Here is a 27,640-nt window from a genome sequence, read left to right as displayed (position 1 = left end):
GTAATTTGTATAATGTAATGTGAATGCATGTGTATGTGAATATGGAGTGCTTATCAATGTTGATGAAGCAGGTCAGACGTTTGTGGTTTTCAAGAGACCAATGAAAGGTCATGGAAGAGAAATGATTCAATTTGGTGTTCCTAGTATCGATGCACCATTGGAAGAAGAAATTAAAACAGGAAGAGTAAAAGGTATGTTACTTCTTCATTATTAGGGTCAAGATTTCAATATGACAAGGATTGGTGGTCATGACATGCATTCGTAAAGTTTTGTTCTCCAAATTTTCAGTCTTTCACTTAGATACATTGCTCACTAGCAAATACTTGTGTGAATGCCCACACATTTATATGCATGCGAGTGTACATATGCATATCTATCTATCTTACCAAAAGCAGTACAACAGGGGACGTTTTCTCTAAGAAACGATCAAGAAACAAAAGCATGATGGAAACTCCATTTCTTGGGCATCTCTCTGTCCATGGCAGCATTTTGAAAACAATTTAAACAAGAGATGGGAGGAGAAAAATACAAACATTCCAATATAATTACAATTTAATTTATAACATTGATACATTGCATAATGGTGTATTATATTTGAGAATTGAAATGGATTACATAATGGTGTATTATTTTAATCCTTGATGAACTAGATTCTTTCCTACGTATATGCATAGCGTGTGGGGGGAGGGTGTGTGTGTGTTTCTTTTCCAAAACCCTCTAGCCCTTGTTTTGTTTTCATTTCCTCTTTTCTTGTTTCTTTTGTCTGGGAACATAATGTGTATCAATTTATGAAAACACACATGCACACATAGAGGGAGAGAATTGAATTGAATTGACTTTTATTAAGACAATTATGTTGTCAACTGTCCTATGGGATGGAACACTTGTATCTGATGCAAAATTCCAAGATACAATAAGGAGACAAGATACATAACATGATACAAAGACGTTTTTGACTACTCAACTGGGCTTGGCCTTATTCTTTCCATGGACATGTCTCCTAGACAGGTTGGATTGGCTTTCAATAACTTGTATGTAAGGCACATCATCCCTGAGGCTCCCATGTCTACTTGGCCCTTTCGGAACACTCAGCCCAACTGCTATTTTCTTTGCTTTACTGAAGTGGTTTTATGCCTCCCAATGTGGTAGGAAATGCTGCTTGTTCTCCACCTATCCCTATATGTGTACTGGACATGCCCTATTTTTCCATTCTTTCTTTTGTTTCACACCAAAGCTTGTGTGAATTGGTTCTTAGTTGAGCAAAAAATTATGTTTGTCTGCACAGGATGTTCAGTTTCTAGTAGTCCTGGTCTTCCTCCAGATGAAATTATCCAAACTTGCTTCTTCTTGTGTTTCTTTTTCATTTCCTTGTTCTGTAGCATTCATGTATGACATTGTCAAAGGAACAACCAATTTTTTAAGTTTGAAATTAAGCTGTATATGATATTTAAAATCAAATTGAATGAAATTATGGATATTTCTGTCCATGAGACAATGTTGGTGTATGGATATTTAGTTATTGTGAATTATCAAAATTCATGTCCTTGAAATAAAAGTGAATTTTGAAAAATCTTGGAAGTATTCTAACAGGTCCTGTTAACTCTCTTTCACCAGAGGTACTCCTAAACTTTTGACCATTGCCATCTGTAAGCCCAAATGTGTGCAATTTATAGCCTTGTAAAGCCATGTGGGATGAAGTGTAAAATTGTATCCTAGATCCCCAGTGGTGGACAATCATGGGCAGTGTTTTTAGCTTTGTCTTCATGGTGCTTGGTTTTGTGGCTCTGCTGGCTATCCCCTAGTGGGCTGTAACTCCTTGCCTCGATGGGATTCTTATGTCCTGGGTTGGTATGTGGGCATTGTGAAAATTTCATCTATTGTAGCAACTGGAAATTATTCTCCTAACTGTAAATTAAATTATGCAGTTTATTTGCTACGACAAACAATGAATAAAATCATAACTGCAATTTTCACCATAAAAATACCGCGGAAAATAAAAGAATGGAAACTAAGAAATTCTAGCGCACACATAAGAATTTTGACATAGTTATTTTTGGATAATTGTCCCCTGAAAAATCCATCGTGGGAAAACCGGTGCAACAGATGAGGGTTTTATTATTATTCTTAAGCAGCAATTCTGAGTACAATAATTTAGATGCTCTACTAGCAATCTTATCTGAGGAAAATACTAGCAAAATTATTATGAGAATTTTCTCTCACCCCACAACTAATTTCTGCCACCAAAATTACCTCCCTAGTCACACGCTGAACCTTTTGCATCGCCCTCTATGCAGTGCGTGCGTAGAACCTCTAGGGATTTCAGCATTCCTCTCACTGCCTCTTCCTGGGAATGGAATATTTCCTCTTGGAATGCTGCTAACCCCCTCTACCACCTGCAACTCACCTTTTGGCTTTATCTTCTCTACTAAATCTCTGCCATTGAGAAAATTGAACTGCCTCGACAACTAAGTATTTGCATTGGTGTGTTCTCCATCACCCCATCGATCCCTTCTTATATCTTCCTGTTGGGACTCCAACGACCAAGATTAAATCTTAATTGATGGCTCAAATCATTTTTGGATCAATTTCTGTGAGTTTCTAGACGATTCTCACCTTATCTAAAATAATACTGATTAATTTATCATATTCCCTAAGTTTAGAATTAGGAAATATTTAAAAAACGACTAATAATCTAATTGAGACACTTCTAGGTGGAACTTCCAGAAATGATTTCTTGGTTTTGGAGATCTTATGTATTCTAGCCTCTCCACCAAATTTCGTAGCTAGAGCGCACTCGATGCTATAAAAACTAACACTCCCTCTTAGCAAGGAATGTGTTTTAGTGCTGCATACCCTGCCACAACACTTTGTCTCTGTATCATCTCCTGTTACACTGCTGTTGTTTGTTTGTTGTTGCCCACCAACTACTGCGCAATTCTGATGCAGCATCTGTGCTGCTGCCAACACTTAATCTGCACTGCAACTCCCTCTCATTTGTTGTTGTTGCAACATCTGCAACTGAAAATCGATCCCTGCTATTGGAAGGGGTTCTCCACCATACCCATCTGTTCTCTGAAATAAATGAACTTAGACCACAATTTCTCCCTCCCGCATTCCTACACCCAAGGTGTGGGCTTCCCTCATCATAGCTGCCCTTGTACCATGGCATGGGGCTTGGAGCCATCCCTCTGCCCCCACTCCATCCCATCATTATTTCACATGACACCTGCCATCTGATGGATGTACCATGGAGCTGTCATTCCCTTAGAGGTTGAAATCATCTAATAGGGTCCTTCATTAACTCCCTTGTTGAGAAAGGTAACATTAATACATGTCTAAAGTCGATTTGGAAGGGCATGCCACTGTGAAGTGCCTGTTACCGCTCAATCTAGCAGGGGTTCTAAGAGGGGTTCCAAAGGGGCAACTACTAGACCAAGTGGCAACAGTGGGACAAGGACCCACTGTTACCTCATTCAATGTCCCCTTCTCTTTACGGACTTTCACAGATGGGAGGAGTCCTAGTATAAGGAAATCACTAGGAATGATGAATCAATGATTGGATAGGTAGTGATTTCAAGGGCCCATTCACAAGAGAGACTCAAATAATGGGGCTTACTTGCTTTAGAAGCAAGGTGAAGGGCTCTCTAAGAAAGGCTTAAGGGATGCTTAGACCTAGGGATTAGGGTATTCCTTAATGAGGGGTGCCCTAGACCTAAGACTCCTTTTTAGAAACAAGGTTTCCAAGTGGCCTTGTAAGATAAGTAATGATGGAGGTATGGGACTGCAAGGAATCCCAAGGGCACCCAAGCAAGAACTAGGGTTTCGGGTGAATCTTCAAACAAAGAGCCTAGGTCAAGCAAGGGGGAAGAAGGTATTGGTGATAGATGAAATCCCTTTGAGTTTTCAAGCATAGGAGATCTGTTATAATGCCACTAACCTAGAAGAACCTAAATCCAAACGATTTTGGAGCTAGGGCTTGGTGTTTCTCACAAACTGACTGTAGGATTGGCTTCAAACTTGGAGGGCTAGTGGGAGACACCCCAACGCAGTTCCTTGCCAACTTTCTCTGCAAATTGATGGCTCAAATGGAATTCATTGGATGCCCTAGCTAGGTCGTATAGGGTTAGGGCAAAAAAGTTGTAAGAAAGGGAAAATTTTAGGGTGATCATAAGGGATTCAAACCAGTGCCTAGCCAATTGTGGAAAATGGAGTCAAAGTGATTTTGATTTAGGAATTTCACTCTTTCAAGGAACTTAGTTGCAACTTCTCATGCCTTAGAGAAGCAGCGACAAGGTCACAAGGATTTATACTTCGACTTGTCATTTAATAGAGTTTAAAGTTGTAAAGAGCTAACCCAGCCCTAGGAATGATTCGATTTTCTTGCCAAGATGAATGACATATGCAATGAGCGAAGATTACCTAGTGTTTAAGAATTTCGCATCACAATGAGGGCACAAAAATAACCATAGCAATAACATTCCATGCATTACACAATAAGCATGTAAAATTTCACATCAAAAGAGTACTTACAAGACAAAAAGATTATATCCATCCATTAAATTTGCAAGAATGAAGCTCCAAGATAAGAAAGCATGTATCCAAACATCAAAATGCATCAATTAATCTCTAATTCATCCATCAAAAGCAGGTCCAAAATCTTTTTCTCCAAAGAGATACAAATCCAAGTGATGATGAGAATAAAATGATCCTCTCATCAATATTTATCATCCTCTAAGGGTTTGATTTGCCTAATTAGGCCCAATGATACCCCTAATAATAAAGTAATGTATAAATAACAACCCTTTGGTGAGAAGCCCACCAAGATAGCTCCATAACATGAAAATAAACCTCTTAAGAGGGCCAAAATGATATATAAATAGCTAGGAAGGCCATTGGAAGGCCTAGTGGAGTCCAATATGTGCCACAATGAGTGGAAAGGCTCCAACTATAGTGACAAAGGCGGTGGCCCCTTGATCTCCAAGCAAATGACCTGTGGTGCTCCCAATTGGTTGTGGGCGCACAAGAACATCCTCATGGGTCTCCAAGTTGATCGATCAAGCATGTATCCCATTTGTAAGTGCTGGAACAATGATGCAAGCCCTCCCGTTGTCTCCCATGGTGAGACACAACTCCATTTGGGCCCTGGATCAACTGTCGAGTGTGTGGTGCAACTGTGTAGCCAGCTGGACAAGGTTTTCAAGGTGCATCATCATCATCAAATAGGTGGAACACGAGCGAGCAATGGTTGGAATTGAAGGATCCCATGGCATGGCTATCTGCTCTCTGCTATAGTGGAGGCCCATGGCTCTCAACGCACACCATGCAAATGCCAATATGACCCTTTGAAGGGCTTGGACCCTGTATAGGGAGACCAAACCCCATGATGAAGATCCACTTGTAATCCTGTATAAGATCCAATGCGTCTCCTCACTTTCTAGTACAACAAATCTTTAGTGTGATTGAGTAAATAAGCTTACAAACCATGGAACCAAGTGGACACTTCATAATGACATGCTCTTCCATAATGGGCTTTAGAGTGTCAAAGTGTCTCCAAGTTTAAGGAGGTTAACCAATGACCCTATTAGGTGGTTTCAACCTCTAAGGGAGTGACAGGTCCATAGTACATCCATCAAGAGGCAGTTGTCATGTGATAAAATGATCGAACATAGTGGGGCATCGGGGAAGGCTCCAAGCCACATGCCACAGTACAAGGGTAGCTATGATAAGGGAAGCCTGCACTTGGGTGTATAAATGTAGGAGGGAGAAATCGTGGTACATGAGTTACCCCGACCTTTGTTTTTCCACCTGTTGACCACTACGTGTCAACTTCCCAGCAATACACCCCCTTTTTTCGCAAAAGGGATAGCGCTTGATCGACATGTCCGTGCCATTCGACAATCATCGTCGACTTGATCGCATTATGTTGTAAACCCAGTTTGCATGTATGAATTGTAAATAATCTTAGCAGATATAAGTCATGTATGTAAATTGCCTAGGTGGACCTAACTTTCTAGTGATAATCTACGTTTCGGAAGGTTTTTTGTCTCACCGATCCATGATCGGCAGAGTTTTCCTTTAGCCTAACCCCAAAGCCGGAATGGATTTTGTCATTAGAATCTAGGAGAATCCTAGTGTGTTAATCTGCTAGATTATAGTTGTGTCGCAGAACTGGGTGGTTTATGAGGGTCTATGTCAAATGGGTTCTCCCCCTTGAGATGTAAAGTTGTAAAAGTCATGATGTAAAGTGTCTTGAGGGTTAGAAAATGTCCTAATCCCCTCGTAAAAGTCCTAAGTCCTAGGTCCCAGGTGATTTTCCAAAGGCTAGGTTCGGGGATTCATTTAAAAAATAAATTTAAAATTAAAAAAATAATAAAACAAAATAATAAAATAATAAAATAAAATTTATAAAATTTAAAAAATAAATTTAAAAAATAAATAAAAATTTAAAAAATAAAATAAAATAATAAAATAAAATAAAAAACTTAAAAAATAATAAAATAATAATATTTTGAGTAAATAAATGCAGAATTTCAATTTTTTAATGCATTAAAAATTCGACGGATGAGATTAAGAGATATCTTGATCCTCATCGGTGGTCGAGCTTGTTTTGACATGGATCACTCGAACTAGCCGTTGGGAATTTTTCCTTTAAATAGGGTGCTAGCGGTCATTTGAGATAGGATGAGATCTGAGAGTCTGGTGCTAAAGAAAGCTCTCTTGTAGTCATTTTTTGTGCAATAAAGAAAGACTTTGGGGTTAAAAATCTTGCTGGTGTTACTCTTATTGAAATGTTGTAAGATCTTTTATTCTTTCTGCATAATTCAATTTTCAGCTATTGATTTTAGCTTGATGAAGATTGATTCAGGCACAGGTATCTTGTCTGATCTCTAGGGTTTGAATGATAGTTTAGATTCTGAAATATAATGGCAGGTATCTCCATTTGATCTGGATTTCACTATCATTTTTTCCCTCTATGTTAATGGTTGATTGTAAGCTGTGCAGGAAATCTTAGTTTTGAGTTTACCGGGCGTTAGGGGAAGTTCTCGGCTGAACCAGCCAAGTCCTGGGTTGTGTTTTCTGAAAGAGCCCAGCCAGTTCTTGATCCCGGGCTTATCATTCGAAATATTTTTTATGAATGCATGCAGGGTTTTCTGAAATATCTCGCATTAAAATTAAATTCTGATAATATTACTGTGATTATTGACAAATCTGGCTACTTAAGAGTCGAAAATCTGTAAATGCTGTAATTATTTAGCTGATTTAGGGTTTTCAGTTCTGTTTCCTGCACATATTATTTTTTGGATGTTCCATTTTTTGCCATTACAGGTTGCAGGTACAGGTTTTAAGAAAATTTTCAGGGTTCCCATTATGCAATCTGAAGCAGGAAGGGTTTAAACGGTTTTAGTTTCTATGCTGCTCGGGGCTTCAATTTTATTGCAGGAATTTTCGAAAAAAAAAATTTGCAGGCTGGGTAGAGTTTCTCATGCTGCTACTCATTTTTCTGCAGCTCAGAGCCTGCATTCTTCATGCAGTCATAAGGCACCCAGTTTCTCTCTCTGCTCCATACACAGGCTTTTGCTCTTTTTCTACACGCAGCATCATTCTGGCAGCTTCAGTTTTCCACTTCTCACCGCAGCCCCTTCATCTTATCTGCAACAAGCCTCTGTGTATTTCCTTAGCCTTCGATTGCTCAGCGATTTGCAACCCTTCCTCTCTCTTTGCTGCTGTGTATTCATCGCTCCACCTGCATATTCTCATTTACATCCCTCAGCCCACACGCTAGCTGCAGAGCCTGCGTTTTCTCTTCAAAAAAAAAATCACACAATCTTCACGCTACCACTTTCCCGCAACATCAATCACAGTCCCCACAAACCAGTGCATAAGAAAACAATAACCAACGATTTCAATCTGTCTGCATTTTGATTTACAGAGGCTGTGTTTTGATTTCAGAAGCTAGGGTAATGTGTATGGTTTTGTTTTGAATGGATTCGTAAATACGCAGCTCTTCCAGCAACCTTCGCCCTTCATTTGTGGACTTCTCCGCCATCGAAAACCAGCACGCTGCCCTTCTGTTCCGCTCTCTGCCTGCAAAACAAACCCTGCACACGTCCATGCATTCTGCAGAAGACATTGAAAGGTGTATGCATTGGTAAGATTTGGGGTTTTCTCATATGCGTTGAATACTTTTAAGATAGGTCTGTTTAATTTGAATTTAGATATGAGTTCTTTTATTTGAGGGTTAAGAATTAGTCATTAGCTTGTTTGTTTTATTCAATTTTTTTTTTTTGAAGTCGCGCTTTAGTTTTTAGCACTACATGTATATTAGATTATATTTAGTTTTTTTATTTTAGTTTTGTGATTTAGAATTTTATAATCATATAACAAATAAAAAAATCAAAATCAAAAATAAAAAAGTCTCTTTAGATTAGTTTAGACTAGTTTCTTTGATTTTAGATACTTTAGACTTTAGATTTGCTCTATATTTGATTTTAAATCTAGAATTTTAAAATCATATAAATAATAATAATAAATAAAAAAAATTAAAGTTTTTTTTTTTAATTTTTAGACTTTAGTTTAGACTAGATCTTAATTTAGGATTTTAATTTTGTTCTATTTTGATGTTTTAGCTTAGAATTTTATAAAAGTATAAAAATTACAAAAAAAATTAAAAAAATCAAAAAGCATAAAAAGTTTTAGTCCTTAGTTTTTACTTTTGATTTTATTTAGTTTAGAATTTAGTGTTTTAGATTAGATTTTAATCATTTCAAGCTTTGTTTACTTTAGTTTCAAGTTCTTCTTTTAAATATAACAATAAAAATTTGTAAAAAAAAAAAAATTATAAAATTATAAAAAGGGAGTTTCTTTTCTTTTAAAGTGTAGATTTAGATTTTTTAGTTTTAATTTTTGTTTGAAAATATAAAAATATTTTGAAAAAATTTTGCCAGTTTGAGTCTTAGCTCAGGAATCTGTTACTTTTTATCTCTTCTGCCGAGGCTAAAATTTTGATGTGGAAAAAATGTTTATCATTTTTATGTGATTTAGTATGCTTGAATGATCATGAATGAGATATCTGGTTAGCGTTTAAAATTGGATGGTTGTGTATCGAAGCTTTATCTTTCGAAGTTTTAAATTGCTGGAGTATCATTTGAGCATTTTCTCGCATTTGATAAAATTTAATCTTTGATTGAGTTATCTGATGATAAATGATTGCTCTACATGGTTTACATTTCTGCAACATTTAATAAGTAATCATTTAAACATTAACCCCATAAGGCACTGATCCATTAAATTAATAAAATCTATTTAGTGCTGGTTTCCATTCGTGTCTTCCAAACCAACTGGTCCCCAGTGGGTCATCCATTATCCCGTAGGGTCTACCCCCCTTAGCCGCGGGAGACAGGCTTAAACGAAGAGATCGTGGATCAGAGTGACAACCCTCGGTCTGAGCATTGTCGTGTCAATCTGTGCGACAACACCACCCTTCTTCATATGCCTTTTGATTTTTATTGATTTTTCTCTTTATAACTACTTGAGGATCCAGGGGATGAGAGCATGATGTGAATGATATAAAAGTGAATACCCCCTTAAGGTTGGGCAGTTCATCGCCCAACAGGGGTTGGGACAATCATGGGTTCCTTAATGATGAAGGGGGGCAATATGTGAGAATTTCTGAATCTACACATAAGAAATCCTACTGCAATCACTGGTTTATCATCTTCTACTTGTTCTTTACATTCAACAAGTTATTTAAATACTTAAATAACGATGAAAACTCTATTGCAACCTACACATACATACAGATCATGAATTGAAATAAACTGAGACAATGACACAAGGGACACCGTTAGTTTTGGACAATCGTCCCTGGAAAAACCCAATTCGGGAAATCCGGTGCAACATATAAAGGGTTTGTATTATTAAGCAGATTTCTGAATACAACTAGGGTGCCAAATCCGACTCACCCAACAGAGAATAAACATGGCAAAAGTACCTCTATCCAGAGATAGATATTTTGACAATTCCAACAAATGGATGATCAAACCCCACATATGACAATGGTGTTCCCAGTGCTGGGCGCCGATGGCTGCTCCAAGCTTTGCGCTGGAACTGCATCACCTCCTTTAGGAGCTGCGTCACCCTTCCAGTGAGCCTCCCTTGCTCAGAAGTCAATATGTTGAATTGCTGCTCTCTCTGTTGCACAGAAAACCCCAACACTGCCTCTAAGGGATTGATTCAGCCCTTCTAGCTTTTGCGTCACCCTCTCTGGAGTTGCGTTGTCTCTCCTGCTGCTGCTCTGCCTCTCAGCTATGTATTCTCAGCCTTGGATTGAAGTCCCTCTGTCGAATTGCCCCTCTCTCACTGCAACTCAGGTCACTTAGCTCGACTTTCTCAGCAAACCACGCCCCAGAAAAATCGAACTCTTTCATCTCTTGGTTGATCTCCAACTGACCCTCAAGCCTCCTCTTATACTTTTCCTGCTGACGAATCAACGACCGAGATTAAGTTCCTAATCAACGAGTAAGATTAAGATCCTCGCCTCTTAGAAGCTTCTCACCCATATTTTTATTAATTCCTATTAATATTTTTATTTTCCTAAGTTTAGACCTAGGAACCCATTAAAAATATTAATTATTTTAATAAATCACAATCCGGTTAGAATTTCTCCAAACGATTTCTGGGTTTTGGAGATCTTATGTACTCTAGCCCCTCCACAAAATTTTGGAGCTAGAGCACATCCGATGCTACCCAAAATCAACACTCCCTCTTAGAGAGGAATGTGCTCTAACAATATTTCCAAACAAAAGTATCACATTGATCCTCTGTGCTACTGATGCTTGGCCTGATGCCCTTCATCCACTGCATTGCTGCTTCTTGTACAGCTGCTCATGCCACTGCCATTGTCACTGCTACATCTGTACTACAACTCCCTCTCAAAATGTTGCCTCATGCTGCCCATAGCACTACCACTGCTAACTGCTGCACTGCAACTCAGTTGCTGAGAAGTAAGCAACTGAAACATTGCCCAAAAGCTGACACGTTGGTCAATCTTGATGCCTCCTGATGCTAAAGCTACCTCTGCTGCTAATCTGTGTTGACCTTCTGTTGTTACTGCGTTGCTGTAAATTGCTCTGTTCCTCTCGCACTGCTACAACATCCACTGCATTGCCTCAGACTTTGGCACTCTAGCTCTGCTACTGCCGCTCCATCACACCTTGCTCCAACCGACACCCGTCATTTTGCTACTGTTGTTAAGGGCTCTCGCAGCCGTATGTGATCCAAGAGTTTGGGCACCTCAAGGATCCTGCCCCCATCCATCTCTCCAGGTAGATCGATATAGCCTGTATCTCATCTGTAAGGGCTGGAACAATGACACAAGCCCTCTCGTTGTCTCCCATGGTGAGACACAACCCCATCTGGGCCCTAGATCAACTGCCAAGTGTGTAGCCGACTGGGCAAGGTGTTCAAGGTGCATCATCATCATCAAATAGGTGGAACACGAGTGAGCAATGGATGGTATTCAAGGATGCCATGGCATGGTTGTCTGCTTTGTGCTATAGTGGAGGCCCATGGCTCTTAATGCATACCCTGCAAATGCCAATATGATCCTCTGAAGGGCTTGGACCCTATATAGGGAGACTAAACCCCAAGATGAAGACCCACCTACAATCTTGTATAAGATCCAATGCGTCTACTCACCTTCCAATACAACAAATCTTTAGTGTAATTGAGTAAACCATGGAACCAAGTGGACACTTCATAATGACATGCCTTTCCATAATGGGCTTTAGAGTGTCGAAGTGTCTCCAAGTTTAAGAAGGAGGTTAATTAATGACCCTATTAGGTGGTTTCAACCTCTAAGGGAGTGAAAGGTCCATAGTACATCCATCAAGAGGCAATTGTCTTGTGATAAAATGATCGAACAGAGTGGGGCATCAGGGAAGGCTTCAATCCACATGCCACAGTACAAGGGTAGCTATGATAAGGGAAGCCCGTACTTGGGTGTATAAATGTAGGAGGGAGCAATCGTGGTACTTGAGTTACCCCGACCTTTGTTTTTCCACCCTTCTTCATATGCCTTTTGATTTTTATTGATATTTCTCTTTATTGTTGCTTGAGGCTCCAGGGGATGAGAGCATGATGTGAATGATATAACAGTGAATACCCCCTTAAGGTTGGGCAGTTCATCGCCCAACAGGGGTTGGGACAATCATGGGTTCCTTAAGGATGAAGGGGGGCAATATGTGAGAATTTCTGAATCTACACATCAGAAATCCTACTGCAATCACTGGTTTATCATCTCCTACTTGTTCTTTACATTCAACAAGTTATTTAATTACTTAAACAACAATGAAAACACTATTGCAGCCTACACATACAGATAGATCATGAACTGAAATAAACTAAGACAATCACACAAGGGACACCGTTATTTTTGGACAATCGTCCCCGGAAAAACCCAATTCGAGAAAATTGGTGCAACATATAGAGGGTTTGTATTATTAAGCAGATTTATGAATACAACTAGGGTGCCAAATCCGGCTCACCCAACGAAGAATAAACATGGCAGAAGTACCTCTATCCAAAGACATATATTTTGACAATTCCAGCAACTAGATGATCAAACCCCACAGATGACAATGTTGTTCCCAGTGCTGGGCAGCGATGGCTGCTCCAAGCTCTGTGCTGGAACTGTATCACCTCCTCTAGGAGCTGTGTCACCCTTCTAGTGAGGCTTCCTTGCTTTTAAGTCGATATGTTGAATTGCTGCTCTCTTTGCTCCACAGAAAACCCCAACGTTGCCTCTAAGGGATTGTGTCAGCCCTTCTAGCTTCTGCGTCACCCTCTCTGAAGTTGCGCTGTCTCTCTAGCTAGTGCTCTGCCTCTCTGCTATGTATTCTCGGCCTTGGACTGAAGTCCCTCTGCCAAACTGCCCCTCTCACTGCAACTCAGATCACTTAGCTCGACTTTCTCAGCAAACCATGCCTTAGAAAAATCAAACTCTTTGATCTCTTGGTGTATCTCCAACTGACCCTCTAGCCTCCTGTTATGCTTTTCTTGTTGACGAATCAACGGTCGAGATTAAGTCCCTAATCAATGGCTAAGATTAAAACAGACTTGATCCTCATCTCTTAAAAGCTTCTCACCCGTATTTTTATTAATACCCATTAATATTTTTATTTTCCTAAGTTTAGACTTAGGAACCCATTAAAAATGTTAATTATTTTAATAACTCTCAATTCGGGTGGAATTTCTCCAAACGATTTATGGGTTTTGGTGATCTTATGTATTCTAGCCCCTCCACAAAATTTCAGAGTTAGAGCACATCCGATGCTACCCAAAATCAACACTCCCTCTTAGCGAGGAATGTGCTCTAACAATACTTCCCAACATAAATATCACATTGATCCATGACATCGGTCCTCTATGCTGCTGATGCTTGGCTTGATGCCCTTCATCTACTGCACTGCTGCTTCCTGTACTGCTGCCCATGACACTGCCACTGTCACTGCTACATCTGTACTACAAATCCCTCTCAAAACACTGCCTCATGCTGCCCATAGCATTGCCACTGCAACTCAGTTGTTGAGAAGTAAGCAACTAAAACTTCACCCAAAAATTGAATTGCTGGTCAATCGTGATGCCTCGTGATGCTAATCTGTGCTGACACTCTGCTGCTATTGCGTTGCTGTAAACTGCTCTGTGCCTATCACATTGCTACAATATCCACTGTGCTGCCTCAAACTTTGGCACTCTAGCTTTGCCAATGTTGCTCCATCACACCTTGCTCCAACCGACACCTGTCATTTTGCTACTGTCGTTAAGGGCTCCCGTAGCCGTATGTGATCCAAGAGTTTGGGTACCTCAATGATCCTGCCCCATCCATGTAGTCCTGTCGACTACAACTCCATGTCACCCCACATCTTCTCTAGAGGCGCATGAGCACTCATGGTACAATCGTCATCCTCGCCTTCCTTGTTAGCTTTCGCTGGAGCAACGTTCGATTCAGAAGCTTCCCCCTTGCCCTTCTTCCGGGGGCACTGAGTGGCATAATGTCCCAGTTCCCCACAGTTGAAGCATCTGACCTTGGTTATGTCCTTCTTCTTTCTCTTCTGCTGCCCTTGCTGTCTCGCTGATGCGAGAGCTGCATCCTCCTCCTCCTCCTTCTTGACCCGGGCTCCCTTGCCGCTACTCCATGTCTTGGTCAACCTCCCGAGCTCTTCAAGAGCTGCCTACATCTCCTCCCAACTGGGGAGAGTCGCTCTACCTAAGATACTTTGGAAAAAAGTCTCCCAGTCCTCGGTGACTGCATTTAGGGAAGCCCTGACCATGAACTCAGGATTTGGTGTAGACCAGTGTTTTTAAAACAGGAACTGGTGACCGGACCGGTCCACCTAATGAACCGGTTTACCGACCGAAACCGGTCTAACCGGGACTGGTTTGGTATAAACAAACCGGTTTTAGAAAAATACATTAAATCAAGGTTGCACGAAACGGGGAAACGGGTATGAGTTTCAGAAATGGGAACCGATACGAAGCGCAACCTCCCCAAATTTTGGAAATGGGGAAACGCGAATATATATATATATATATATATATATATTAGGACATTTAAGAAATATGTGCAATCATAAAGCATATATGATACATTCTAATTTATTACATTATGATAAAATTGTCAATTGTTGATGCATAAACTATAAGTCTCTAAATTTACATCACATTTACTCATGAATGATCACATAATGAAAATAGAAATATCCAAAATCAGCCACGAGAAATTTCTAATTTCTTGTCTCGTGCTTGATTGGGAGTCTCCTCCTACATAGTCAAACGACCTTAGTGCTCTTGATTAAATACAAGTTTCATACCCTAGTACCCTACATGCTCTTGATTATTGGGAGTCTCCCCTGCATAGAGGGCTTGGTTCTCTTGATTAAATACAAGTTCCATACCCTAGTACATGATAAAATCCAATGGAAACATTGCAATCCCCCCAATCCTGAAATCCTGAAAAACAGATAAGTCTGCTGGATTTTGAGTGAGATCTAAAATTCTACTTTCTCCATATGAAATCCAATGAGGGCGAAACCACTCTCAAACATCCTGAGTCATTTCATGGTAATGTTAAAAATTTAAGAATTTAACATTACCATGAACTGCATATGCCTCAAACTTCCTGATGAACTGCATATCAACACTAGGGCAAAAGTTCACTTTTATAACTTTAGTCTGGCATCTAGAAGCAACTAGAGGTCATTAGGAAAACCTAATAATAAATTAGAAAACAAATAAATAAAAAAAATTTAAAAAACACAAGTTACAAGTGGAAACGTGCGTCGTACGGCCGTGAAACGCGTTTCCGGCCGTACTAGCCACGTTTCCGCATCGAGAAACGTGCCAGTACGGCCGGAAACGCGTTTCACGGCCGTACCACATGCGTTTCAGGGTTTCGTTTCCGTTTCCGTACAGAAATGGCCTCCTACCCTACGTTTCGTGCAACTTAGCATTAAATAATTATTTTTTAATGAAAAAACTATTTTTAAGATTTATAACCATGATTCCAAGCCAATAGAGACAAAATATGCAAAGATTGCTCATTTATATACCATGTAAAGGTGAATATATCAAAATGGTACCGAGTGCAATACATATCATCGACAAAATACATAAGCAATGAGGCTCTAAATGGCCTTTAGAGTCAAAAACAAAGCCTACAAACTATGGGGCCAGTGGCCTACTACAAGACTCAAGTCTACATATATGATAATACTATAATAGTGATCAACATTATCACTTGTAACTTCTCATGAGTCATCATGATCAAACTCAGTTGGTTGAGTCTCAACTCCCAAACTTTGCAGTCACAAACTTCTCTATTGGTTCAGTGACTTGAGTCTCAAACTTTTGAAGGTATTCTGGCCTAATATGCCCTATTATTTCATTTGGTGCTCCACATGGCTTTACATGGCCTCCTATCCCAGCCAAGTGTTGCTTGAACCTGTTAATATCCCCTCCTTGAATGGATTTTTGGCAATATTTGCAGATCATTTTGCCATCAATCATATCACAATGAGCCCGTGCAGTATCTCTGGCTTTTGGAGGCATGATGACTACTACTTAGCTTAAACTTTGCTGTTGCACTACTCCAGCAAAAAGTCAACACTCTCCAAGCTGCCAAGCAAACTCACAAACACTCCAAATGAGATGTGTGAGACAAACAAGAGGGAGAGGGGCCTCTTAAAGGCTTGGAGAGGGTGTTTTTGGAGGGAAAGCACCCCGAGTTTCCCTCCAAAACCCCTAAAACACAGTCAAAAGTCGCTTTTTGGGCTCACAGTGGGCGTGCCTCCTAACCGACCGATTTAGGATGGAACCGGCCGGTTTGTATCAAATCGGCCAGTTCCGTCCTAAACCAACCGGTTAGGACCGGTTTAGGGTAAAAAATGGAGAAGTGCCCCCTTTGACCGGGTTTTTTGGCCGGTGGGCCTGCTAACCGGCTGGTTAGACCGGTAACCGGTTAGTAAGGCCGGTTTTGAAAACTATGGTGTAGACCCCCCAGAAGTCAACTGGTCGCGAATCTCTTGCAACCTGTGAAGGAAGGGATCAATCTCCTCTCCCTTCTGCATCTGGTACTGTCTCAACTGATTTTCTAATAGCATCTTCCATTGGACGGAAGAGCCCTTGTACAAGGTGGTCAGCGCCTCCCACATCTCCCTTTGCTATGTCCTTCTCAACAATGTGTGGTACTACATGATCTTTGACCCCATCTAGGATCATGTACTTGGCCTTCATTTGGGCCTCCTCGTATTTCTTCAATGGATCAGCGTCGACCGAAACAACAACTGCTTTCAAGGCATAGTCCTTGATGCGATGTTTGTCTAGGATTTCTAGGATCCTGGCCTTCCAAATGACAAAATTGGAGGCTCCATCCAATCTCCCCTAATCCCTAAACCAATTCACTGCCATCTCTGCTTGAAAACAAGACTAGTTCTCTTCTCAATCTCCTGCTGACAATCTAGTAAGACTTGGATATGGATTTCTTTGGCGCAAGAAACCCTCTAAGGAAAAAGCTCTTCTAGACACCCTTTGAGTCTTGATTTCGTTCATGGAAATCTTCCGGCCAAATGTCGAATCACTTCTCTCCAATCCTCCTTTGCTACTACAACCTGGATCTAGATTTCTTTGGCTAGAAATCTGTCAAGGCAGTTGTTATGAATAAATATATAGGAAATAATGTAAATGACAATAATCATAAATAATTATTAGTTAATTAGTAATTAGGTTGAAGAGGCATGTCTAAATGAGACATGAATTTCCATGAAGAGACACCTGCTTGGTATATAAGCAAGCCTCTCGTTCTCATTGTATAATCATTCTTATTCACACATTTAATATATAATATTTGTATCCTCATGGATATCTTTATATTCCAAGTCTTCTAGAGTAATTAATCTGAAGAAGGAACTTTGTTCGCTTCATTTGGTATCGGAGCCAAATTGGTTGATCTCGGACTTTGGCCATCAAAATTTCGTCAATATTGTTGCCGTTGAGATTCGAGCGTTTCGCTATAAATTTTTTGGAGTTTCCCCATCTTGTCGTTAGGTCTTTGGCCACTTCCAAGTCAAGAAGAATTAAAAAAAACAAAAAATGTACCTGTCAAGACAACACCACCCACTAGAACCGCCGTCGATGCCGCCTGTGGCAGCGACCACATCACATCCACTGTTGCCGTAATCGCTATTAGTCGCTGCATTTTCCAACTCGCCATTTAATCACACCATCGACCAGACTTCTTCAACTGTTGTCGTAACCTTCGAGTGTCGCCACCACTTGCTGTCGTCGCCGAAAGACTCCACATCAAAACTAACCACAGTGCCAACCGAAACACCCACTCAGTTGCTTTTCTAGCGCCGTCACCGCTGTTTCCCTGCCTGCCGTCACCGTTTCCCTGCTTGCCGTCTCCGCTATCTGTCAAGTGCCGTGGCACCGATTTCATTCTCCAGTCACTGTCCAACCGCAACACCCGTATCATCGTTTAGGTCCCCGTTGTGTTCCACTGATGACCATCGCCCTGACGTGTTTTGAACTACACCAACGTTTTTTTCATTAACCGCAGCCAGACACAGTCGATCTCTCGTTTCCTCGACCTTGCCTGTTTGCTAACGTCAATGCATTGCGTTTCCAACCCTGTAACACTGTCTCGTACCTGACCTTACTACTCAGCCATCAAACCGTACCACCACCACTACCGCCATTCGGCACTATTCCTTGTTGCCACTGTGAAAATTGTCGTACACTCGTTTGCCAGTGTATCCCTGTTGCAACTGCACGTCATCATCCAATCTTGTGCCGTACAAACCAAGTCATACATTACCAAACGTTGCTCGAGCAAGATTGTGACGGTTGAGGCTAGGAAAATTGATCATTTGTGATGTTTAAAGAGATTTAAAAAAATAATAATATATCACTTTGGTTGTTTAGATATTAACAATAAAAAATATTATATCAACCTTTGGAAAGGGATATAACCTCTGGAAAGGAATAAAGTTATTTAAATAAAAGAATTAATTAAAGTTATTTAAAATTTGTAAGGAAAAGAGATCATTTTGAAGCACTAGAGGAAAAAGTTAATAAAGTTGAAGGTTAACAATATTAAAAAAAGAAGAAGCGATATATATATATATATATATATATATTTTGAAGTTATATTTTATAAAGTAAAGTAGGCAAATAGTTACATATTGGAGAAGTGAGCCTCTCATACAAAGAATATATAAGCTTTTTGGTTAAGCATCATTGACAAAATTGTTAACTAATACAAATAGAGTCAATCTAAAAAATAAATAAAAAATTCCATACAAAGTTAAAAGAAGTGAAGAAAAAGAAAAAGAAAATATGGAATCTCTAAGTAATGAACAAAAACAATCATTCGCAAGAGATATAGAACAATAAATGACAATACTTGAGCGACAACATGCTGATTTTAATGTGAAGAGTAATGTAACTTCAATCTAGTCCTATGATGGCAATTCCAGTGATCAGAATATTCCACAGAAGATTAATCTAGAATGGTTTGATCCCTTTTCAGTGCGACAATTTTGTTTGTCAATTAGAAGATCATATCAACTTGTATCAACGAAGATGATTGTTCTAAGACGAAAAGACATTCGAAACCAAAAAAGAGATCAAGCCTTTTCATCGACAAGCTTTGAGGACAAAGCTTTTTGAGGAGGAAGACAATGTTATGAATATATATATAGGAAATAATGTAAATAACAATAATCATAAATAATTATTAGTTAATTAGTAATTAAGTTGAAGATGCATGTCTAAATGAGACATGACTCTCCATGAAGAGACACCTGCTTGGTATATAAGTAGGTCTCTCGTTCTCATTGTAAATTCATTCTTATTCACACATTTAATATATAATATTTGTATCCTCATGGATATCTTTATATTCCAAGTCTTCTGGAGTAATTAATCTGAAAAAGGAACTTTGTTTGCTTCAACAATGACTCCCTCTACCTCGGCTCTGTCTCCACAGACACTGTTCTACACCAACAGAAACAATGTCCCACCAGCTCCTCAAATCGAATTTCCTCTGCTCCTCCAGCCCCGACAACTGGTATAAGGTGGTCAGGGTCTGCCACATCTCCTTTGTTGTGTTTTTCTCAGCAATATGTGGTATTACATGATCCTTGATCCAGTCTAGGATCATGCATTTTGCCTTCGCCTGGGCCTCCTCATACTTCTCATTTGCATCAGGGTCAACTGGGACAGCTACGGTTCTCAAGGCATAGTCCTTGATGCGATGTTTATCCAGGATTGCCAGGATCCTGGCCTTCCAGATGACAAAATTGGAAACCCTGTCCAATCTGTCCTGATCCCTCAATCCGTTCATTGCCATCTTTGCTCCTCTTCTTTAGACTCCCTCCGAGTCCTGATTTCCCTCACAGAAATCCGCTGACCAATTGTTGAATCACTCCTCTCCAATCCTCCTTTGCTGTTGCAACCCGGATCTAGATTTCTTTGCTAGAAATCTGTCGAGGTAGTGCTTCTCTCTCTACCTTGGTTCAGTCTCCTTAGACACTGTTCTGCACTGACAGAAACAACATCCCACCAGCTCCTCAAATCGAAATCTGCTCAGCTCCCTTAGCCCCAACAACTGAAGAATATGAGCCCTTCTGGCTCCGCGCAATCACAGTGATAGTTGGATCAACTCCTCTTGGCCACTGTGTCAATCCTTCCTGGCTCAGAAAGATGACTTGGCACTGCGAAGCCTTATCTGCTCCTCTCTGCCTTTGCAATGGTCTGTACAGTTGACGCAGCTCCTGCATGGGCTCCTCCCAGCTATCGCGTCACCTCCACCTGGCTCAGAGTGTTGACATAGGCACTGCGTGAGCCTTTGCGTCACCTTCTATTCACTGCATCACTCCTCCTTCTGCGCCTCTGGCCCTGGAACAATGCTGTCACTCGGGACAACTGCTTTTTTGCCGCAAATACTCTGGATTTCTTGAACGGTGTTTTCAGTCGTCTATGATCTGCAATCCCTTTGATACCATGTGAAAATTCCTGAATCTAACACATCAGAAACCCCTACTGCAATTTCGGTTTACAATCTCCTAATTGTTTTTTACGTTAACAAGTTATTTAATTGCATAAACATCGAGGTAAACACATTTGCAGCCTTCACAAATATACAAATCATGCATTGAAATAAACTGAGATAATAACACAAGGGACACCGTTATTTTTGGACAATCGTACCCGAAAAAACCCAATTCAAGAAAATTGGTGCAGCATATAGAGGGTTTGTATTATTAAGCAAATTTCGTGAATACAACTAGGGTGCCAGAAATGGCTCACCCAACAAAGAATATCCTCGGTAGTAGTACCTCTATCTGGAGACAGATATTCCAACAAATCAACAACCAGATGATCAAACCCCACAGTGACTCTGGCTGTTCCCTATGCTGGATAGCGAAAGCTGCTCCAAGCACTGCTCAGGAACTGCGTCACTCTTCCAGGAGTTGTGTCACCTCTCCTGGCTCAGAATCTGCTGATCTGCTCCCAGTTTGCCCCATAGAATCTCCCCAGTGCTGCCTCTAAAGCCCTCTTCGACTTCTTCGTTAGCCCCTATGGCTTCTGTGTCAGCAATGAGCATCTACATCTCTCTGCGTCTTCTGCATCAACCCTTATAGGGCTTGCATTGTCTCTCCTGGCACTGTACTGGCTCTCTGCTATGTATTCTTCGGCCTCCTACTGAACTGCCCCTCACTGCAACTGATCACTTGCTCGATTTCCTGAACAAATTTTGTCTCAGAAAATCGAACTCTTGCTCTCTCTTAGCGTGTCTCCAACTAACCCTCAAGTCTCCTCTTATACTTTTTCTGTTGACGATCCAATAGTCGAGATTAAGTCCCTAATCAATGGCTAAGATTAGAACTGGTTTGATCCTCGTCACTTATAATTTTCTCACCCATTTTATATTAATACACATTAATATTTTTATTTTCCTAAGTTTAGACTTAGGGACCCATTAAAAATATTAATTATTTTAATATCTCTTCATCCGGGTGGAATTTCTCCAAACGATTTCTGGGTCTTGGAGATGTCATGTGCTTTGGCCTCTCCACCAAATTTCATGGCTAGAGCACATTTGATGCTACAAAAAATAACACAAACCACACCCCAAAAAAATCGAACTCTTTGATCTCTTAGTGTATCTCCAACTGACCCTCAAGCCTCCTCTTATATTTTTCCCGTTGACGAATCAACGCCTGAGATTAATTCCTTAATCAACATCTAATATTAAAACAGACTTGATCCTCGCCTCTTAGAAGCTTCTCACCCATATTTTTATTGATACCCATTAATATTTTTATCTTCCTAAGTTTAGACTTAGGAACCTGTTGTCGCACAAAGTGTCTATGCAGCGCGACAACGCTCAGAGTAAGGGCTGTCACTCTTAATCCTTACTCACTCCTTTTAGACTCTCTCTTAGGCAAGTTAAGGGGGGTAGTCCCCTAAAGTAAATGGATGAGAAAGCCTGTGAATCACGGGCTCTAGGAGATTTTAATTATGGACAACTTGATGAATCTAAATGATTCAATCAGATTGATAGATTCAACGCCAACGTAAACAAGACACGGCCACAAGATAAAAACAATTATAGACCAGTGTCTTCAATATTTGAATTAACCCTCAATAAAACAAGCTATCCGGAAAGATTTTCAATATGTGACAAAAAGTGACAATCATAAATAATCCACGAAAACGCCCAACACTGTCACATGCAAAAGACTCCAGATTTAAAATTATTTTCGCTGACTGCCCAAATCTAGATTTAATAAATTTTCTTCAACATGCCAAATATGATTAAAAATGTTTATCGCACCTTGACCATAGGAAAATCATAAAAATTGCATTTAATGACCAAATGACACTAAGGAACTTTTAGGTTAAATTTTTTGTATTATTCCTTAGGAATTTAAATTAATCAAAGGGTTAAAAAATTAAAATTTTTAATGGGCCATAGGCCACATTAAAAAAATTTAACGTTTAAGCGAAAACCCCTTAATTCATTTCACTTTTAATTCTCAAGTCACCAAAAAATTTAAGAGTTTTAGAAATTTTTTAATGTTTTAAATTTTTAGATTTAATTTTTTTTTTTTAAATGTTTTTTTGGATTTTTTTCAATATTTTAGATTTTTTATTTCTTAGGATTTTTTTTTTTAATTTTTAATTTTTATGATTTAATAAAATCAAAGTCAAAAATAAAATAACCAAAACCAAAAATAAAAAGGAGACCAAAATGGAACCTTATAAAAAAAATAAATAAAAATAAAAGAAATGCTATCAAAATATATGAAACCTAGAAAGATTATGTGCTAACACCCTAACTACATACAAACCTAAAACTGAAATAAACCCAAACAATATAACCCAACGTAACACACCCAAAAATCGAAATGATTTGTGTTTGTTGTTGTGCAGGTATACTTCGACAGCGGAAAGGAAGACCAAGGGCAGGCTTTGCGATGAATGGCAGCAATGGAGGGTTTAGCTTTTGCAGGTTGAAGGATATACACAGCGAGGAAAGAGAGAGAGCTGCGGGTATGGATGAAGAAGGCAGCGAGGAGCAGTGAGGGTCGGAGGAATACACTGGCAGCATGCAGGTGGAGAGGGCTGCGTGAGGTAATACGCAACAATCAAAACCGCGGATTAGGGAGAGGGTTTGGTGTAGGGAAGAAGGGACTGCGAGGGAGAAATGGGCGGCAAGAGGACTGCGTGCTACGGATTTCGGGGCTATGGAGAAAGCAACGTAGGGAGCCAGGATCAGTGGAGGGAATACGCAGCTAGAGAAAGGGTTCCAGATGAGGAAACCACAGGCCAGATGGGGAAGATCGTGGCTGCAGGTGCAGGTTTGAAGAGCGGAAGGAGGGTTTGGGTATGGCTGAGAGGTTTAAAAAAAAAATCGAATCTGCACAACAAACCCTGAAACAGGTAGCAAATAAATCTGCAAAAATGATAGCCCAAAACCCGGGAATCTCACTTAAAGTGTTGAATTCTTCTGCTTTAATAATGAAACCCTTAAAATTTTTCCAGATTTAATTAAAATATCAAATCCATCTGCTTCATATTTGACCCTGAAACCCTCACTGAAATTCCAGATCTGAAAACTAAATTAATTCCCTGTAAAAATGATGTTGATGGACCTCCAGAGATCTAGATCTAACCCTCCAGGGCCTAGATCTGGACTCTGCACAACTTTCAGCTTCAGATCTGCAACTGCAATACAACAAAAACACCCAAACGATATACACAATGACCCAAAAACACTAAAACCCTGAAAACCAAAGTCAGAAAACCAAAATTAATTACAAATCTATGTACAAAAATGGCAGATCTATCAGATCTAGGGAGTGTGAGTCCGACTCCGCTCCCAGATCTGATGATCTATGGCTCTCAGCAGCGAGATCTAACGATTTAGCGCAGAAAAATTAAAATTTTCTGAATTTTAGAGGAGGTACTAAGCTCAAAACCTTCATGCATCACCCATAAAAATAATATCTTATGATAAGCCCGGGATCAAATTTAAATTGGGCTCTTTAGAAAACACATATCGGGAGTTGGCTGGTTCAACCGAGAACTTTCCCGAACGCCCGATGATCTAATAATCAAGGATTTTCCTGCAAAACTCAATTCAGCCGTCAACATAGAGCAAGAAAACAATAATAAAATTCAGATCTAATATTATATTCAAAACTTAAATTATCATTCAAACCCTAGCGACTGAGCAAGATACCTGTGCTCAAATCGCTCTTCAGAAAGCTATATCAATGGTCAAAAAGAAATATATGCGTGAAAATAATACATCTTACAACATTTCCATGAAGAGTAACACCAACAGAAATAAACCCCAAAGTCTTTCTTCATTGCTCATAAAAAGATTACAAGAGAGCTTTTTGCTTAGTACACGATTAAAAGATCGGATGATACTGACTGACAAATGACCTCCTATTTAAAGATAAATCCTCCAATGGTTAGTTTGAGTGATCCTTGTCAAAGTGATCTCGACAATTGATGATGATCAAAATTTCTTTTAATCTCATCCGTCGAAATTTTAAATTTGAGGAAATTTCGAATTTTTCAATTAAATGCATTTTAATAAATTCAAAAATTAAAATTTTGCATTTATTTCCTCAAAATTTTGACTTTGACTTAACCTCAGGGACCTAAGGCATAAAATTTAGCAAAATAATCAATTAACCTTAGTGCCTGGACCTGTTATAATTTTTTAAAGGATCCACGAATTTTTACCTCTGGAAAATTTAAATTTACCTAGAACCTAGGACCTATGAGGGGATAAAATATTTTCTAACCCTCAAGACACTTTACATCATGATTTTCACATTTTTACATCTCAAGAGGGAAAACCCATTTGCAAAAGACCCTCACAGACTACCCATTTTTGCGACACAAATATAATCTAGCAGATCAAGCAATTTATAATAAAATAACCTAATCAAATAGTTAGGATTATTCCCAAATCACTTTTACACAGACTTGATCTATAACACTAGGACTCGCCTAAGATCCTGGTGACAAAATTCATTCCGGCTTTGGGGTAAGGCTGAAGGAAAACTCTGCCAACCATCTGAGAATGGATCAGTGAGACAAAAAACCTCCCCGAATGTAGATCGTTACCAGAAAAGTAGGTTTACCTAGGTGATTACATACACGACACGGATCTGCTGAGATTATTTACATTATACACATGCAGACTGGGTTTACATTATGAGATGATCCTCAGGCTGATGATGATAGCTGGATGGCACTAACACATCGATCACGCACTATCCCTTTTGCGAAAAAGGGGGTGTACTGCTATGGGTAAATGACACGTAGTGGTCAATAGAGTCCATTAAAAATAATAATTATTTTAATAACTCATAATTTGGGTGGAATTCCTCCAAACGATTTATGGGTTTTGGAGATCTTATGTATTTTAGCCCCTCCACACAATTTCGGAGCTAGAGCACATCCAATGCTACCCAAAATCAACACAATAGGGGACCTTAGGAACTAGGGTGATGGCCATAATGATGGGGGTAGAGCTCATGTTTGGCTTTTGCCCATGTGCTAAATTTGTATGTTGCGACCATCTTTTGCATTTTATGGTACATTTCCTGTTGAGAGTGACCAAATTATGCTTTTTACTTTATTTTCAGTTGCATCAATCTCCGAGGTATCGTTCCTGGCCCGACCTAAAGTGTGGACAGGGGGAGGGGGAAGCTAACTCCTTGTGGACCTAATAGACAAATGGGGACCCAAATGGGAAATATATGAAAAGGGGTTATAATGAGTTGAGGGGAGTGATATATGTGGTGTCAGGGAGTGGGACCATGCAACCAAAATCAGGATTTCCCATGTAGTGGTCCTCCTAAAGGTAGTAGCCAAAAAAGGAGATCCCATGAGACTAGGATACAAGGTTAACCACCAAGTTGGACAAAGGGAACAAGAGTACAAACCAATCCCATTCTTTCCGCCAAATCCCTTCATTAATCCATGCCCAAAAGTGTCCATGATAAGCAAACAAACATACCCAACTACATAATGAAAGCCTTACCTTCGGGCTTGGAAGGCTCACCTTCAAATATACAATCATAACAGATGGGTGAGGAAGCATAATGGCTGGCTTTGGTGGCGGAGATGGTGGCACATCGAGCTATTTGGTAGTTACAAGGGGCTACTGGCTACCGACTGAGGACCATCTAGGAGAAAAAATTCCCCTATGGATATCACCCACAGGTGGTGGGTAACAGTGCCCACCTCTGTCCTTGATTAGCAAGATTATTTACTTGATTATACTAATGAATTATTGTACCAGAAGGTGAGGAGATGCATTGGATCTTATACATGATTGCAGGTGGGTTTCCATCTTAGACTTGGCCTCCCTATACGGGATCCAAACCCTCCAGAGGATCATAATGGAACCTGTAGGGTGAGCATTGAGAGATATGGGCCTCCAACATTGCAGAACATGGATTAGTGCACCATGGGCTTCTTCAACACCACCACATTTCTTGTTCGTGCCCCAGTTATACAAAGATGATGATGCACTTGGACCATGTTATCTAGTTAGCCACACATTGTGCAATGTTCCAAACTAGGAAAAATAGAGCTATGCAAACCAAACAATAAAAACAACACCATAAAATTGAAACATTCAGTGCACACCCATAAAAAGTGCAGGGATAACCAACAACTGAGCCATTTTATTATAATCTGGGAGAAAAGTACAGTAATGTGGAAGTGGTGCACCTGGGCTTGCCTCAATGGCAAGCGTGATCAAGCCTAGGTGGTAAATATGTCAAGCCCAGATGGCACAAATAACTGCTGCAATGATGCCTTGTGCTGCCCTTATGAAACAATGATGTTTGCTGCAAAGATGCTACTGGAAACCCCACCTCTGGTGCTCAGAAAATTACAGGAAATTAACCACGGCCTCTCCACCAAATACACATAATAACCCACGAATGAATTGGCCAAATGTTGACCTCATAATTTTGGCCCAAATTCCCCTTAGCTCCTCTAGTTGCTGGCTGAGTTGGGACACTTGTTTGATCCCTTAGATCTGCCTAGAAATTCTATAAAATTAGGAGGGTGATCCTTGCCCAAAACCCAGAAAAACCTAGAAAGGGTTTCCCTTGGTGCCAAAATTCAAAAATTGACCCTTCACAGCTTGGCCCTCCTCCAATTTCGAATTCTGTCGTTGTGACTGATCTTGCCAATCTCTTCTCTCCCAACTCCAACAATCCTCCTCAAATGGCCCTCCAAATGATCTCCTAGTCTCCCACCTCCAAAGTCCCCTGGATGGTGCTGCCCCAAAGAGTCTCACTCTAATGATTGCGCAGTTGTAATATCCCATATCAGGAGCATACCCCAAACACAAGCAAACTCCAACCAGAGATGGACTGGGAGGGCATTTACTAGATATGCTGCCTCTAAAAAGAGGACGAGATCCGGAGGCTACCTGGCCCTTTCCAGACTCTGTCTAAGAGTATAATAGAAACACACAAGTGGTATAATAGCCAACAATGCTCACAGAGATACAAGTAACAATGATACTATA

General features: G+C 40.0%; 1 protein-coding gene across 4 annotated transcripts in view; it reads left to right on the top strand.

The window, feature by feature from the left end:
* Positions 1 to 27,640, top strand: part of LOC149250703 (uncharacterized) — a 213,601-nt gene that overhangs the window by 77,538 nt on the left and 108,423 nt on the right. For all 4 annotated transcript variants that reach the window (XM_089459198.1, XM_089459199.1, XM_089459200.1 and 1 more), the window contains one exon: positions 72 to 191. In XM_089459198.1, coding sequence (XP_089315324.1) covers positions 72 to 191 — 120 coding nt within the window. The remainder of the gene's footprint in view (positions 1 to 71; positions 192 to 27,640) is intronic.

Source organism: Pinus tabuliformis, chromosome 7 (genome assembly GCF_031772625.1).
Source record: "Pinus tabuliformis cultivar Carrire ecotype Pingquan chromosome 7, CPIR1, whole genome shotgun sequence".
Taxonomy (NCBI): domain Eukaryota; kingdom Viridiplantae; phylum Streptophyta; class Pinopsida; order Pinales; family Pinaceae; genus Pinus; species Pinus tabuliformis.
The sequence above is the reverse complement of the archived record's forward strand: the minus strand, read 5'-3'. Positions and strand labels throughout refer to the sequence as shown.